The following is a 17,323-nucleotide window of genomic DNA, read 5'->3' as shown; positions in this document are numbered from 1 at the left end:
TGGTGCTTATAATGTACCTGTGCAGAGTTCCGTTGGCAAGGATAGACCAATAGGGCTCCAAGGCTACAGCTAAAGGTGGCAGCTATAGGCAAACAATTCAGGGTCTGGGGCCTTCTGACAGCCAAGATGTTGCGGTCCACTCAGCTTGCCACTGGTGGCAGTAGTGGGTTTCCATTTTTTTTACTACCGGTTCTGTGGATGTGGCTTGGTGGGCGTGGCAGGGGAAGGTTACTGCGAAATCCCCATTTCCTCCCGATCAGCTGGGACTCGGGAGGCAGAGAATAGATGAGGGCGGGGCCAGTCAGAATTTTTACTACCGGTTCTCCCAACTACTCAAAATTTCCGCTATCGGTTCTCCAGAACTGGTCAGAACCTGCTGAAACCCACCTCTGATTGGTGGTACAGAGGAGGAATTAACCTCCTTCCTGGAAGCGTTATCCTAGTGGAACCACAAAGATCCACCTTCTAAAACCCTTGGAGAAGTTCATCTGGCCATCCCCTTGACGTTCCCCTGGTTCGTAGTGGATCGTGACCTACCAGCCACTGTGTTTAAGAGTCCAACCAGATCAGCTGGGATTTCCAAGTCTGCGACTTTCATCACTTCTCGCTGACTCAGTTCCTAGTGGAAGCCAGAGGAATGGGTCACCTCTAATGATCCCAGGGACTGTCTCCCTCCGAGAGCATTCAGCAAGACTGCTCCAGTTGCATACACAAGTTATCAAAGTAAGTTTCAAGTTACTTCAAGTTTCATAGTAAGCCCTAGTTCTCCTCAAAAGTATTTAAGACCCAGTGGATTTGCCTTGGGAGAGAGTGCGTACTCAGGAATGGCTTCCAACTGACCCCTGTGCCCCCAGTATACCTCAAAACACCAGAGAATTACCTGCTCTGCCTTTTTCTTCTCCTGTTCTGCAATTCGACGCTCCTCATCCTTCCTCTGAAATCAAAGTGAGATTTCCAAGGTCACATCAGCATTCCACCCCCTTCATAGAATTCTATTAGAAGGCAATCCAATGATTCCAGAGCACCTAAGTGCAGGGAGGGAGTAAGTACTGTCCTTGGAAAGGACCCCAAGAATGTGGGAATCCTTGGGGCCTTTTGCCCAGGAATTGGGGCCTTCTCCATGTTCACAGAATGTGGGAATTGTCATCCACCATTTATTTTATTTTATTTTATTTACATTTATATCCCGCCCTTCTCCGAAGACTCAGGGCGGCTTACATTGTGTAAGGCAATAGTTTCATCCTATTTGTATATTTATATACAAAGTCAACTTATTGCCCCCCCCAACAATATGGGTCCTCATTTTACCTACCTTATAAAGGATGGAAGGCTGAGTCAACTTTGGGCCTGGTGGGACTCGAGCCTGCAGTAATTGCAAGCAGCTGTGTTTAATAACAGGCTTCTTACAGCCTGAGCCACACCGCGGCCCAGAGTCGACACCGAGTGATCAAGGCAATTTATGATAAGGTCTCTCTCTCCCCAATCCTCTTCTTGTATCCCCAGTTTGCAATCAGACCCCCACCCCAGACACTCACCTTGAGGTACCTCCTGCGGTTCATATAGATGCGTACCAGGCATCTGAATTTGATGAGCGTCTGACGCAGCCTCCCACATTTTTGCCTGCAGGACGGGAAACCCCCGGGATGGAGGATGGAAAGATCACCCCAAGTCTCAACAACATTTTCTCCTACCCAGGGTAAAAAATCAAATCAAAACACAATAATGGACAGACAGGCCAGACCAAGGATGGCAAAGGCATCTACATCAGAGGGAGAAGGTGGACCACTTGGAGGGACATTCACCAACGTGACCTCTTGCAGAGGTGTTGGAGATTCATCATCTCAATCCATCCAGGGATCTTGGCTGACAATTGTGGAAGAGGCTCTCCAGCATGTCTGGAGAACACCAAGTTGGGGAAGTCCTCAAAATTCTACTGTTAAGAAAGTCCACCTGAGTGGGCCTTAAACCTGTCCCTCACGCTCAGAGGAACCCACTTCACAAGGTTGTTAAGATGCTAAAATGAGGGGATGGAAAGGGCATTATTCTCCTTTAAGTGATCAGTGAGAGTGGTTGAATCTTTTCAGAATTCAGTTGAAAATGCATTTGGACAGCTTCTTAGCGTTTTCTGAGATCCCTAAGCTATTATCTGGGGTGGGGTGGGGCTGAGTGGAAAGGTGGGAGGGACTTAGAAGAACCTATAGCAATAGCAATAGCACTTAGACTTATATACCGCTTCATAGTGCTTTACAGCCCTGTCTAAGCGGTTTACAAAGTCAGCCTCTTGCCCCCAACAATCTGGGTCCTCATTTTACCCACCTCGGAAGGATGGAAGGCTGAGTCGACCTTGAGCTGGTCAGGATCGAACTCCTGGCAGTGGGCATAGTCAGCCTGAAATATTGCACTCTAACCACTGTGCCCCCATGACTATAACTGTTTTTCAGAGAATATTTGGTTGACTGGGCAGAAAATTAGACTTCAGAATTTGAAGTCTGAAAAGGGGTTAGCCTTTGAGTGATGACAGGTTGGTCCACACACGACAGAGGCTCTTTTTCAAGCCCCTCCACCCCCAAGGCTCTCAAGGACAGTCAAACTCAGCACCTGACAAGGTAACCCCGTGCCCGGGCTTGAAAGAGGATAATCTTGCAGCGTAAGGCATAAAAGCGTTTCTTTATCAAGAAGCCACGGACGTAACGTTGGAGGGTCACCACTGCCATGTGGACAATCTGTTCCCGCTTGGCCTCCAATTGCTGGTAGATGCTTTCCTTCATGAAGAGCTAGAGGAGGAAGAGGAAGATGGGTGAGGAGAAGCAGAAGCCCAAGGGGCCACGGGTCCATCATCTTCATTGGTGGATGGCACCGATATTATGACTTTTTTGCCCAGGCCCTTGGAATCGTTGGCATTTGGCAATGAGAGCTAAGGGACGGGATGCACAAGGAAGAAAAGGTAGGAAGGTGAAGGACAAGCAAAATAAGATAATGTTGAGTTGTTCCTACGGGTACATGACCAGATGGAGCAGTTGGGGATGGAGAAGACTTGGGATAGGAGAACCTAAAGAGCAGTTCTTGATGTCCAAATCCATCTAGACACTGTGAGCTGAATCTGTTGAGAAGAATCCACCAAGCCCTTCTCTAAAGACCAGGGCCCTCCCCCCACCCCCCCACCCCGGTGCAATGTCCATCTATTTTCTGTTCTGTCACTTCTTGTAATTAAACTATCATCATCAACAGTGGTGGCTTTACCTTGGTTGTGCCAATGCGGTACATCTCTGGGGTGACCGGACATAGCTTCTTCAGCACCCCCACAGAATTCCACCCATCCGGGATGATGTCACTACGGATATCCACAAGACAGCGGTACCTGAGGAGACACAGATTGGACTGGGATGTAGTGCTAAGGCATCATAGGGTGGACGTCAGTGGTGAAATCTGAACCAGTTTACTACCGGTTCGCTGGCTGCGCACGTGCGCTGTGCATGCATGAGCAGTGCGCACCACGCACCAAATGCGAGGTCCATGCGAGCAGTGCATGCAGAATGGAGACATGTGGTAAGTAGAACAGCGCGGGGCCCCCCCCGAAGAGGTTGTAGAAAAAATGCTTTTAAAAGTAAAAAAAAAAAAAAGGCTCTGATGATCGCGTGGCTCAGCTGGGCATGGGCGGTGGAGGGGAGACAGGGATTTTTGCTAACAGTTCTCCGAACCACCCGCTGCCATTGCTACGAGATCGGCCGATCCAGTCCGAACCGGGAGCATTTCACCCGTGGTGGACGTGTTTTTCCATGCTGCAATGGTGGCCTGACACCTGAGCCACTGACCCCTAAGGATCTGAAGGTGGATTTCTCAGCTCTGACCCTTGGATCCGGGGGTCATGGAGCTCTGACCTTAGGCTGGAATAGCTTTGGACTAAGGACCTGTCAATGAAGATTTGGAAGGGGATCCGGACAGGAAAGCCCTCCTTGCGGATTCGGATGGTCTCCAGGATTCCAGAGGATCGTAGCTGGTTGCTGACCGTATCGGCCTCAAACAGTCCTGGTTCCTGGAGGTGAGATGGAAGAGGAGGAGGAGGAGGAGGAAGAAGAAACAAGGGTGTCTGACAGGATGAAAACAACAACAATTTTTCCAACCTAGTAAACTCCTGGGCATTAACAATATACTTGAGCCCTACACTAAGTGAATAGGCTAGTTTCATGAAAAAACTAGCCATGGTTAGTTTTAACCTTAAGTCTTCTACAGCATTCAAGTGCAGATGCTCAACCTTCAGTAGCCTGGATATCTGTCTTGCTGGGACACAGATTTGGTGGGAACTGTCATTCAAGACGTCTGAAAGGACCCAGGTTGGGAAAAGCCGTTCCAACCATCTTCCACTTCATTAAGTCAACTTCATAATGCTTGCTAGTGTAGGCCTCTGGTACAAGCCATGATGGCGTCAGATACCTTATGGTGCCATGGCAAAAGTCATACCAATGACTGAAGTTGCATCATCCATGTGACGTCATCATGGACATTATCTATCCCTGGCTTCCCAGTACTCACTCAAGCCTACAAGTAGTTCTCAACTTACAATTGGGACAGGAACTTTGGGCACTAAGCCATGTGGTCATTAAACGAGTCATCACATGGGCCCAATTTGAGGACCATTTTTACTCTGATCATTAAGTGAATCATGGCAATTGTTCAACAAGTCATAATCTACCTATTGCTGTGTATCCAAAAGGGACAATTGAGTTAAAATGCAATTGAGGGCAGGATGGAGCATGGCGCATACTCTGTCATCACACGAATGGGATCTGAACTGCTTAATTTGGGAAAAATAGGACCAGGAGAGAGAGAGAGGGAGGGAGCATGGAGTCAGCCCTACCTTCTTACTGTTGGGCTTGATGCAGCGAACGAAGAAAGGATTACATCTGGAGAAAGGGGGGAGGGGAGGGGAGGGGAGAGAGAGAGAGAGAGAGAAATGGCTTAGCAAAATTGCTTTGTGGATAAAGTGGTACCCCTAGAAGAAGAAAAGAAATGCACCTAAGCTTTCATTTGGGAAAGCAAGGGAAATTTAAAATTGCTTCGTGTTAGCTCATCATTAGGATATTTCCACGGTTCACGTCAAAGCTGCCCGTTCCAGATGTCCAGATCTAGATCCTACTTTTACAACCACAGAGAACAATTTTGCTCTTTTTGCTTTTCGAATGTTTAAATGGAGCAGTTGCCTCTCTCCTCTTAGTTTTATCTTCTCTGGGCTTTGAATCAATTTCTGTTAATAAATTGGTTGGTTCTTTGCAGTGGGATTTCCACATGGGTTCCTCCTGGATCAGATCCTTGGTTCTGGTCCTCAGAAGGTCCTCAGCTAGACTCTGCAGTGGCAAGGGCCACGACAGGTCTGCTTCATCACAGAATAACAGAGTTGGAAGGGACCTTAGAGGTCTTCTAATCCAACCCACCGCTCAAGCAGGAGACCCTATACCAGTGGTGACAAACCTTTTACTCATCAAGTGCCAAACATGTACGGGCTTTGCGCGCTTCGTGCACACGCGTGCCATCCGCGCTAACAACGGCTCCTCTCCCTTGCACTGTGCACATAATCACACCATCTGCACATGTGCGTGGTTTTCACGCATGCAATGCGCACATGTGAACACCATATGCGCGCTGCACACCAGTACTCTCGTGCACATGCGCAGGAAAACTCCAAAGACCAGCTAGGTCCCCTGAATTGCACATATGTACACGGGATGCCCAAACACCAGCTGGGACACTCGCTCGTGTACAGCTGCAGATAAGTTGGGCAACAGCTCACATGCCCAGAAAAATGGCTCTGTGTGCCACTTCCGGCACGCATGCCATAGGTTCGCCATCACGGCCCTATACAATTCTGGAGAAGCGGCTCTCTCTCCTCTTGTTAAAAACCTCCAGTGATGGAGCCCCCCAAACTTCTGAAGGCAAGGTCTCATGTCCACGTGGCATCTACTAATTGACGTTAAGACTGGAGTCCTGTTTGACATACCTCTCCATCTTCTCCACCAGGTCCAGAAGCGACTGCTGGAACTTTGCAGCCACCGTTTGGGGCTTATACTTCCGTTTGCTGGTGCTGCTTTTTCCCATCACGGTCCTCTGTTGAGCCACCAGCTGAGCATGGCTGAAGAAGAGGCTGGCCACCATCTGAGCCAAGAGCAGAGCAGACGAGAAATGGCTTCACCCCTTTTTAGTCCTTCGTGCCCTCCAGGATCCCAGCCTCTTCCAAGAAGCTTGGGACACCATGCAGTGTAGATCAGGGGTCTCCAACCTTGGCAACTTTAAGCCTGGTGGACTTCAACTCCCAGAATTCCCCAGCCAACTTATCCCTTTTCCAAACATTACAACTAAAATTCTCGCGTGAACATTTAAACTTGCGCAAAGAATCAGGGCCAGCTGTGAGATCAGTCTAAGCACCTACTTTGATTTTACTGTTGACAAAAAGATCGAGGACATCCTGGCGAACTTGATCGTAGTTTTTATCCAAGAATTTATGCACCTAGGAGAAAACAGAATGAGAAAATGCAAGCAGCAGAGCCACGATCAAGAATTCTTGGAGCTGAAGTCCAGTTCCCTAGGTGGCATCCTGCTTGAGAAGGTTGAACAAACCATGGTTCATTTTTCAGCTTTTGATGCTGTCCAGGAATGTTGGTTTCCAGCTCCATTTTCCTTAGGCCGCTATAATGGAACACATTGTGCAGGATGACAGTTCAACCCAGATGGCACCAAGAAAGTTGAATGCTCAGCCTCTTAGCTTGTAATGGAAACAGCTGATGGCACCAAAACTGGTTGCTGAGATCCCACAAATCAAGATCCCCAACCTTCCTGGACCCTTGATGGTGCAGATATGTTCCTTCTCCTTCTCTTTCTCCTTCTCCTTTATCACCATTCCTTTCCTCCTCCTCCTCCTCCTCCTCCTCCTCTCTGCAAACCCCATTCCCTTCTGACACTGATGATATTACCTGGTTGGGTAATGAAACATCTGAAAGAAGACAACCAAGCTCAGAGAGCACCAAGGACCCTCCCCAGTCTTCCTCCTCCTCCTCTTCCCCCCCCTCACCTGGTAGGTTACTTTTCCTGCGTAGTGCTTGATAGAGAATTCCGGCAGTGGCATTTTTGGCTTGGAATAGAGGGGGTTGGAACCGTGATGATAGTGGCATTTCTGAAGGAATGTGTGATCTGTGGCCTAGGAAGAGGGAAGCATAGTCACAAGTCACCCCAAGACTTTCAGACTGGCTTGTCTCCAAGCTCAGATGGAACACCCTCCATGTAAGGAGAAGATCTCTCCCCTGCTCAGGACTTATGAATAAGTTTTGGGATGCAAAGACTATTTAGGAGATTTCAGATTTCTTCTGAACTTGGGCATAGGTAGGAAGTAATGATCTTTTAATTAATTCCTGAGTTCCGCCTTGCCCCAAGCCAAGGGGGACCACATTCACCTGAGGGAAACTGCTTTGGTCATTCAGGATCTTCAAAATGCCGTGAGGCCTTTGGGAAATCAGCTCAATGCAGGGTTGGTTGTCCGTGAAAGCAATCTCTCTCCATTCAATCTGCTCACGGATATATTCTTCCTGAGGACAACACAAGAGCCGTGATCTCCTGCTGTCTTTAAGCACGCCAGCAGATGCTCCATTGGGGAAAAACAGCTGCTGCCATTTTGCTAAGCAACCTTCACGAAAAAAGAAGGCCAAGGAACAGTCTCTGTCGGAAGGCAACTCCAGCCGATCCAATCTGGTTCACCCTCCAAAGCAGAATCCATAGAAGGATTTTCCTGAAGTTCTAAGAACTTTGGGGATGAACATGCCTTCAAAGTCTTCAGTTACCTCTTGACCAGTGGTGAAATCCAATTTTTTTTAAACTACCGGTTCTGTGGGCGTGGCTTGGTGGGTATGGTGTCACTTGGTGAGTGTGGCTTGGTGGGTGTGGCAGGAGAAGGATACTACAAAATCTCCATTCCCACCCCACTCCAGGGGAAGGATATTGCAAAAACTCCATTCCCACCCGACTCTGGGGCCAGCCAGAAGCGGTATTTGCAGGTTCTCCGAACTGCTCAAAATTTCCGCTACCGGTTCTCCAGAACCTGTCAGAACCTGCTGGATTTCAACTCTCCTCTTGACCACAAATGGTGAAGATCTATTTTAATCTATCTATTTTAGTTATTGGCCCCAATGGACAGGGTGCGCAACTTGGGCGTCCTCCTGGATGGGCGGCTGTCGTTTGATGATCATTTGGCGGCCGTCTCCAGGAGGGCTTTTTACCAAGTACGCTTGGTCCGCCAGTTGCGCCCCTTCCTTGACCGGGATGCCTTATGCACGGTCACTCACGCTCTTGTCACTTCCCGTTTGGATTATTGCAATGCTCTCTACATGGGGCTGCCCTTGAAGTGCACCCGGAGGCTGCAGCTAGTCCAGAATGCAGCTGCGCGGGTAATAGTGGGAGCAACTCGTTGCTTCCATGTAACACCAATCCTGCGCGGCTTGCACTGGTTTCCTGTGGTCTTTCGGGTGCGCTTTAAGATTTTGGTCACCACCTTCAAAGCGCTCCATGGCTTAGGGCCCGGGTACTTACGGGACCACCTGCTGTTATCGCATGCCTCCCACCGACCCGTACGCTCTCACAGAGAGGGTCTTCTCAGGGTGCCGTCCACCAAACAATGTCGGCTGGCGGCCCCCAGGGGAAGGGCCTTTTCTGTGGGAGCTCCTACGCTCTGGAACGAACTTCCTCCTGGACTACGTCAAGTGCCTGATCTTCGGACCTTTCGCCGTGAGCTGAAAACGCATTTATTTATTCAAGCGGGACTGGCATAATATTTTTAATATTTTTAATATTTTAAATTTTAACTGGGGTTTTATCATTATATGGTTTATAATTTTAAATTTTAAACTTTTAAATGTGGCCATTTTTTCTAATATGTTCGGTTTTAAATTGTCGTTTTAATTGTACATTTTTGTGTTTTTTATCTTTGGCTGTACACTGCCCTGAGTCCTTCGGGAGAAGGGCGGTATAAAAATTTAATAAATAATAATAATAATAATAATAATAATAATAAAAACTGTATTGCTATTTGCCCTCTGCTGTGTAGGACATTTCCAAAGGAGGTCACCTGGTTTCTAACACAAAGCAGAGAGCCACCAAATAAAATGCCAGGTGCATTTTAGTTTCCTTTGCACAGGAAAGGAAAAGCTGGGTGGTGGATCTGATTCAACCAGCAGCCTTTAAGATCTCAAGGACTTTGGTTCCCCCTGGTCTTACCTGTTCTTCCTTAAAGACGATCTTGTTAAAGAAATATTGGAGATATTCATTGGCATAATTAATACACAGCTGCTCAAAACTGTTGAAACCAAGATCCTATGGAAAAACCAGGGAGGGAAGGAGAAAAAGGAATTTAGAAGTTCCACCATCCAATGTGGATTGATTTATTTTTTTTTACTGTTTTTAGAATTTGGTTGCATGCTTTTTAATCAGTTGTACAAACCCTGAGGAACCCATACTTCTGCAGCCATAGATTGAATAAACTAAGTAACCTACCAAGCAAAGTGCTTAATCAGATGTTGGCTGCAAGGAACCACCAACAAAAATAGACTAGTACTTAAACAGAATTGTTAACCTTCATTAATAAGCTGGAATGACCTATGAAAAGGCCCCAAAGTTGCAAAGAAATTGCAAGGCAAGATGATGATCCGTGAATTTTCCAGAATTCCATTTTGAGGGCTCGGTGGCAGAAGACACCTAACGCTTGAACTATGGCCTCTGTAAATCGGAAGAGGACCTCATGGTTGTGTTCTCCTCCTCTCTCTTACCTCAACGTGCATGACAGAGTATCCTAAGGTGCATCTTTAGCTTAGTTCTCTCTTCCTCACCTCAAAGCCGTAGATATCCAAGATGGCAATCGATAAGGTGTTTTGCTTGGGGTTCATCTGCTTGTTGACCCTGTCCATGAGCCAGTTGAAAAGCAGAGAGTAAAGGATCTTGGCAATGGCATCTCTGAAAAGAGAAAATCGAGGGAAGGCCACCCATACGGTAGAACATCAGTCCTGGAAGGACACAGGCAGACCACGGATGCTGCTTTAAGCACAGTGGCCTCCAACTCAGGGCACCAAGATGGGCCTCATACTCCCCTTTTCCCTTCCTCCGTTCTCTCTCTACCTGGCATCCACGGCACTTTCCACAGTGAGTGGTGTGAAAATCTTCTCCCTCAGCGTTTCCTATCCAAAAGCAAAGGAAGAACCAAGATGGCTGCCTTCTCTTCCCTGGAGCCAGCCCCACTAAAATACTTTCACAGTGGTACCATTAGATGGGGCTTCTGTAGTCTCCTTATTGTGGAATAGCGTAATATGATGTTTTCATGTCCAAAGAGGGGGAATTTAGTTCAGAAGATCTAAGTATAACCATAAGAGGCCCATGATTGTTAGTTACCAAGCTTGGAGACGGGAGCTAGGATTTTAGGGTGGACAGAAAAGGACCCCTGGCTAATTATGGGACCTTCCGAACTTGCTCATTTGCTCAAAATGTGTGCCTCAAACTCAGGGCTTATGAGGAGCAGTTTCTCCATCCACTGATGGTAAGACCTGATGTTCTTAATAGACTCCAGTCCACCCTGTTGAGGCACCAATGCTGTGGACCATCTCAAGGCTTGTTCCAAGCTCCTGTTCTGACTCCACTTGCTCTGTTTGGCTCTGAAGGTGTGGTCACTTGCAGACAACACTTGGGGGTGGGGTGGGGGGAAACACCAGAACTATCCAAGATGTTGTGAGTTATGGCCTCAGTGTGGATCGCGTTGCAGACTGAGGCCAGCATCTGCCTCTGTGTGTGTGTGTGTGTGTGTGTGTGTGTGTGTGTGTGTGTCTTTAGCTCCCTCACCGTCACTTTGTAGGTGATCGACTTTTGCAAGCCTTCAGGAGAGATCTGCAACAGCTCAGCCACGACCCGGATCTCCTTGGCGCTCAGCACAGAGGCCACTTCCTGGCAGTCAGTCTGCAAGGACCCAAATCAGGCTCAGACATCTTCCCTTGGAAAAGGGAATCATCTCTCCGACTTCCAGTGCTGCCTCTTACCTCATACTTTTCAAAGTAGACGTTCCCCAAGTGAAGTATGGAAGACAGGATTCGGAAGATGCTGTCCTGGTCTTGGAGGCTGAAATTCAAGACTTCCATGGTGTCGAGCAGCCGATGAAAGTCTTCTAGGTCTGTTTTGCCAGGAATCTCGCAGTTGCCTCCCTGGGAAGGACAGCAGAAAAACATCTGACTCCCAACGGCATGTCCTAATGCCTTTAATGGCAGGAGAATCCAGAAGGAACATCTTCTCTTCCAATGGAGACCTCATCTTCTTCTCCTTAAATGTCCTGAGACCAAAGAGCTTCAAAGAAGCACAGCTAGGCTTCTCCTAGCAATTGGCAGGAGGTGACCAACACCAACTTTTCCCAAATAAATGAGGATTAACCATTTAGGTCCAACCTAGATCAAGGCCCACTTTGATCAAGGTTCACCCCTTTCTCTTGGATTTTAAGTATTCACCCTTCTCTTTTTCTTTCCCATTTGCATCTTATGAGAAATCGCTGAGAAGGTATCTGAGTTTTTTGAGAACCTGATCTGAGCCACTTTGAGGACCTTTAAGTATCTGAAGAAGCAGAAATTCAAAGGACAAAGACATCATCATGAAGGAATAACTGTGAGGAGTTTTCACTCAGCTCCATACCTGGTTGAGATAATAGTAGGTTTCTGCACCTTGAAGACAAAACATCTGCTTTTGCTGCGTGGGGAGACCAGCTAGCATCTCGTAAAAGATGTGGTAGTTTCGTTCATTTTTGGCCTAGGGAATGAGCCAGACAAGACTGAAGGATATTTATGAATGAGACACCAAGACATTTTAACCCCCATGAGCAAAAATCCAGAATGGCTACCAACGAAACAAAGAAAGAATTAAAAATACACAGGACTGCATACGACTTGATATTTCTAAGCCCTCTTGGAGAACTGTTCTAAAAAGAGTCATTTGGTGAGATGCTAGAACGATCTTTTCGATTTTCCTTGTTGCCAGGAAAAAACCCACTTCTACTTTTTAATAAATGTTCAACTGCTGTCCAAATCTAATCCATCTCTCCCTCCTTTTGTAGACAATCATCATAGTTTGGACAGATCCGTGCAACCAACAGTGCCATTTAGTTAATTTTAAAGGATCAAAGTAACCAGCTTAATCCAATGCATTATTAGTAACACATTCAAGCTGGAGAGGGGCTCTTTCCAAACCAGCTCCCGGCAAATGCTAATTGTTTTATTTTCTCCCAAAGGCTTCCTTTACAATCCTGAAGAAGGAAACGGGCCAATCCTTTGTTTTGCAGTTCTCCCCTGCTTTGCTAGAGTCTCCCTTGCTTGCCATGGCTATGCCAACCCAAGAACAGAAGAAAACCTCACCTGAAAGATGACTCTTGATTTCTCCAGAAGGTACTGGGAGGTGATGGCACCACAGATCAATCCGTTGCTGGAGAAACACAACTGGTCATTAGTCACTTTTTCCAGTGCCATTGTTCACTTACAAATGTTTGTAAGTCGAGGATTATCTCTATCATGCAGGGTTGTATGGGAAGGAGCAAAGAGGCTGCAAGGGGTGTACCCCAAGGCAGCGTTTTAGGTCCAACACTCTTCATACTTTACATAAATGACTTTTGCGATCATCTTAAAAGCAACTGTGGTCTCTTCGCTGACGATGTTAAACTATTCAACACCACAGACAATGCAACTACCCTTCAAGAAGACCTTGACTATGTGTCAGATTGGTCTAACAAGTGGCAACTTCAACTCTCAACCAACAAATGCTCTGTCGTGCACATTGGCAAAAAATAAAATAAAAATCAAAACCTAAAATACAAATTAGATGGACATGACCTTATAGATGACCCTCACTCTGTCAAGGACCTTGGAGTACTCATTTCTAAAGATCTAAGTGCCAGAGCCCACTGTAACAACATTGCCAAAAAGGCACTAAGAGTTGTTAACCTAATCTTGCGTAGCTTCTTCTCTGGTATAATTGTACTACTAACTAGAGTATACAAAACATTTGCTAGACCAATCCTTGAATACAGCTCATCTGTCTGGAACCCGCACTGCATATCAGACATAAATACAATTGAGAGAGTCCAGAGATATTTTACGAGAATAGTCCTCCACTCCTCTGCTTGCAATAAAATATCTTCTGCCACCAGGCTCCAAATTTTGGGCTTAGACAACTTAGAACTATGGCGACTTCAGTCTGACCTAAGCATAGTACATAAAATTATCTACCACAATGTCCTACCTGTCAATGACTATTTCAGCTTCAACCACAACGATACATGAGCACACAATAGATACAAACTCAAGGTAAACCGCTCCAAACTCCGTTGCAGAAAATATGACTTCAGTAACAGAGTGGTCAATGCCTGGAATGCACTACCTGACTCTGTGGTTTCTTCCCCAAACCCCCAAAACTTTAAGCTTAAACTGTCTACTGTCGACCTCTCCCCATTCCTAAGAGATCTGTAAGGGGCGTGCATAAGTGCACCTGTGAACCTACCGTCCCTGTCCTAATATTCCTTTTTTACTTACTCTTTTCATGTATCCAAATTATGTTTATACTTTTACCTGTTATCTTATATATGATTTGCAAAATAAATAAATAAAATAAATAAAAGTAGGGGAGGACATGGTAGGAAGACCCAGGCCTTGGTTTACTTACTCCTCTAGAAAGAGTTCCACAAATTTTCCAAATCTGCTGGAGTTGTCATTCCTCACAGTCTTGGCATTTCCAAACGATTCCAGAAGAGGGGTCGCTTCGAGAATCTGACTCAAGCGGGTAAAACACAAGAGCAACATATATTTAAAAATCAAAGCTCTAAGGAAGGGGCAAATATGTTTGAAACCTGCAGCCCCAGAGGCACAGAGATGAATGCAGGATCAAATCAAATCAAATCAAATCAAATCAAATCAAATCAAATCAAATGTCTCCTTCAGTTTGCTTTGCCCTTCCCATTTCTGTTTGTAGTTGAATATTCGAGTCTTCCTGTTGCTTTTGATGGTTCATTTTTATGTAGCAAAAGAGCCCAATTGTGTGGTTTTAAAAAAAGAGGAAGACATCCCTAATGAGGAGAAATAAATTACTCCATCCTCTCCTCCCATAGAAACCAAACCTTGCCAAGTGGCAATTAAGGAGCAATTGTCACAAATCCCCATTGGAAGCCATAAAATGGAAAGGACCTAGAATAGGGTCAATTAGAGGCAAGGGAGGTCTCTAAACCTCAATGTGCCTTGGCTGTTACATTAGCCTGGTTTTTATTTAATTGCCAAAATCCAGCCTGCCAAAGCACCAGAGAGAAAGGCAGTGTGGAGAATGGACCAAATGTTCCATGAACCTCCCATAAAAAAAACCAGGGGGAGCTAAGAGAGAGAGATGGTAGAGCAACAGCTGATGTGAAAGTAAATAAACCAGAATATTTATTTGCAGTACCTCTGAGCAACGACTGAATTTTGGGGGGCAAGATCCCTTACTGAAGTCAGCCATAAGAAAGGTAGCCAGGCGTACCGGTCACCTGGGTCCAAATCATGTAGGAAAGGTCGGAGCTGAGTCTTCATCGCTTCAGTGTAGAGGAAACTACTATCCTGGTTCAATAAGTCAACCGATAAGGAACGGAGATGGACTGATTGCTCAGAGGGAAACCCTCATTTTCCAAGACAGGTGGGAAAATGAGTCGAACTAATTCCTACACAGTTGAGTTCATGCATGCACCACGGCATTAACCAATCTGGAGAAAATTATACCTGATGTACAGCATGCCCCATACCTTTATCTAGGGAAGCATCAAGAACAGCAGGGCAGCAGAAGGTAGGAAGCAATGATAGGTCTTCAAAGGTTCAGGGCAGTTCCCCCCTTAACCACCCACCCACCCGCCCATCCATTGCCTTAGGTGAGCACCAAGGCTTTGGCTGAGCCTCGTGGCCTCTGCTCATCCCCTCCCTCTTACCTGCTGAGTCGCAAGGTGTTTCTGGTTGATAGCTGCCAGATAACGAAGAATCAGCTTGGTGGCCTCGGTTTTGCCTGATCCACTTTCTCCACTAGAAGAAAACCAGATGGAAGGAATGTAAGGACTCTTAAGCCCAATGAAACATCTCAACAGGGACCTAGCATATAAAACATTTGCTAGACCAATTCTAGAATACAGCTCGCCTGTTTGGAACCCTCACCACATCTCTGACATCAATACAATTGAACGTGTCCAGAAATATTTTACAAGAAGAGTTCTCCATTCCTCTGAAAACAATAAAATACCTTATCCCACCAGACTTGAAATCCTAGGCTTAGAAAACTTGGAACTCCGTCGCCTTCGACAAGACCTAAGTTTAACTCACAGAATCATCTATTGTAATGTCCTTCCTGTTAAAGACTACTTCAGCTTTAATTGCAATAATACTAGAGCAACTAATAGATTTAAACTTAATGTCAACCGCTTTAATCTAGATTGCAGAAAATATGACTTCTGTAACAGAATCATCAGTGCTTGGAATACTTTACCTGACTCTGTGGTCTCTTCTCATAATCCTAAAAGCTTTAACCAAAAACTTTCTACTATTGACCTCACCCCATTCCTAAGAGGACCATAAGGGGCGTGCATAAGCGCACAAACGTGCCTACCGTTCCTGTCCTATTGTTTTTCTTTTCTTCTTCCTATATATATATATATATGCTTATACCTCCTTATATTTACTCATATATGTGTTTATATACTATATAATCTTTTTTGTATGATACCTATATATATTGTTGTGACAAAACAAACAAACAAACAAACAAATAAATAAGAGATGGTGGGGGAGGGGTTCTCTTTCTTCTCTTAGGTATTTTGAGGACTATTGTCAGAGAAAACATCCCAAACTCACCTAATAATGATACATTGGTTGAGTTTGGCATCTCTCAACTTGCTGTAGGCAACATTAGTGATTGCAAAAAGGTGTCTGCAGAAGAAAAGAAGTCAGTAAGTAAGTTTCAAGCTGTCTTTAAAAACAGGGGACAGGTTGCTCTCAAGTTGAGAATGGTGCCTTTCTAGCTAGCATTCCCCCAAGCCTTAGTGGCAATAGTTAGAAACATACGGAAGGAACCACTTATAGAAACACCAGTACTGGTAGTTCTACCTAGTTGCAATTTTAGAGAATCACTGCCAAATAAAGTAAAATATATATATGAGGGAAGACAAGCTGTTCATTTATGCTTTCTAGCTGTTTTGGATTCCCAGCCCTATCCATAAAAAGCAGAGAACCAGGATGACATGAGCTGTAGTTGCAAATCTTCTGGAAGACTCTAGCTTGCTGGGTGAGAAGGCTCAGAAGCATTATTCATCAAACCTCTGAGATTTCAGGAAGCACCTGGTCAGCCCTTCCCGACCCACAAAAGAACCTGAGAACATCCTCATGGCCACCAGAACTAAGAATATCTCCTGTCAAAAGAGCTCAGGGTAATGAAACTGCCCCCATTTCTACAGGATGGAGTGAAACACCCTCCAGATCAAACCTGCAGCCAGTAAGAGACTCACGGTGGGTTCTCTCCCAAAGCTTTGCCTTCATACTTCAGGACGTGGTCCGTTCCATAGATGTTGAACATTTTGTAAGGATTCACTGACACCAGGATGCTACCTATATAGGTCTGGCAGAGAGAAAGAGGAATGTGATGTATGTGTGAGAGAGAGGCGGGGGGAGAGAAAAGTTAGGAAAAGCAAAAAACACAAAATTCTGGAGGACTTAGTACTTTGTGTAAATCCAAATGACTTTGTTGTGGTCTGCCAGCAGCCTACAGAGCTGGAAACGGAGTCGGACAGCGATGAGGCTGAGGAAGAACATGGGCCAGTCCTGGAGGCTGGGGAAGGCTACCAGTCACATGCCGAATTCTCTACTTCCATTCCATCTTGGTCACCATCCCTACGAGGCTGTGAGGAAGACCAAGTCTGGTCCTCCTAAGAGATCTTGTGGCTTAACTGGGTTTGAAACCAGACCCTCCCCATCACTCTGGGTTTTCCTTTCAATGGTTTTGAGGCCCAGAGAGCAAAAGTGACAACAACCCACTTACATAGATCAGCCCCCGCTCAAACCTCCTTTGGATGTTGTGAAGGACCAGGCTTTCTTGGAGGTCTCTGTGGCATAAAGAACAAACATGGCTGAACACAACACAACCTTAAGAAGGGAAAGTAAATATTGATATCAGGAGTTCCATGGAGCAAATCTGTTAAAGGTACAGGATGAAAAGACACAGGAGCAAGGAAGCTTTGCTCCCTGTTAACTTGTAGGTAGCAGGACTCTAAGCCCCA

The 17,323-nt window shown here is 45.9% G+C and overlaps 1 protein-coding gene across 1 annotated transcript in view; it reads right to left on the bottom strand.

The window, feature by feature from the left end:
• Positions 1-17,323, bottom strand: part of MYO15A (myosin XVA) — a 60,809-nt gene that overhangs the window by 32,721 nt on the left and 10,765 nt on the right. The window contains exons 4-26 of the mRNA XM_058157778.1: positions 17,086-17,149; positions 16,556-16,665; positions 15,906-15,980; positions 14,993-15,083; positions 13,711-13,814; positions 12,411-12,477; positions 11,695-11,808; positions 11,055-11,216; positions 10,861-10,974; positions 10,147-10,205; positions 9,861-9,984; positions 9,253-9,348; positions 7,440-7,571; positions 7,061-7,186; positions 6,422-6,499; positions 5,993-6,147; positions 4,856-4,901; positions 3,909-4,033; positions 3,241-3,358; positions 2,599-2,774; positions 1,536-1,620; positions 881-934; positions 538-619 (exon numbers count right to left, since the gene is read on the bottom strand). Coding sequence (XP_058013761.1) covers positions 538-619; positions 881-934; positions 1,536-1,620; positions 2,599-2,774; positions 3,241-3,358; positions 3,909-4,033; positions 4,856-4,901; positions 5,993-6,147; positions 6,422-6,499; positions 7,061-7,186; positions 7,440-7,571; positions 9,253-9,348; positions 9,861-9,984; positions 10,147-10,205; positions 10,861-10,974; positions 11,055-11,216; positions 11,695-11,808; positions 12,411-12,477; positions 13,711-13,814; positions 14,993-15,083; positions 15,906-15,980; positions 16,556-16,665; positions 17,086-17,149 — 2,357 coding nt within the window. The remainder of the gene's footprint in view (positions 1-537; positions 620-880; positions 935-1,535; positions 1,621-2,598; positions 2,775-3,240; positions 3,359-3,908; positions 4,034-4,855; positions 4,902-5,992; positions 6,148-6,421; positions 6,500-7,060; positions 7,187-7,439; positions 7,572-9,252; positions 9,349-9,860; positions 9,985-10,146; positions 10,206-10,860; positions 10,975-11,054; positions 11,217-11,694; positions 11,809-12,410; positions 12,478-13,710; positions 13,815-14,992; positions 15,084-15,905; positions 15,981-16,555; positions 16,666-17,085; positions 17,150-17,323) is intronic.

The sequence above is a fragment of the Ahaetulla prasina genome, chromosome 14, assembly GCF_028640845.1.
Source record: "Ahaetulla prasina isolate Xishuangbanna chromosome 14, ASM2864084v1, whole genome shotgun sequence".
NCBI classification, from domain to species: domain Eukaryota; kingdom Metazoa; phylum Chordata; class Lepidosauria; order Squamata; family Colubridae; genus Ahaetulla; species Ahaetulla prasina.
Note: the sequence above shows the minus strand (reverse complement) of the source record. Positions and strands in the feature narration are given on the sequence as shown.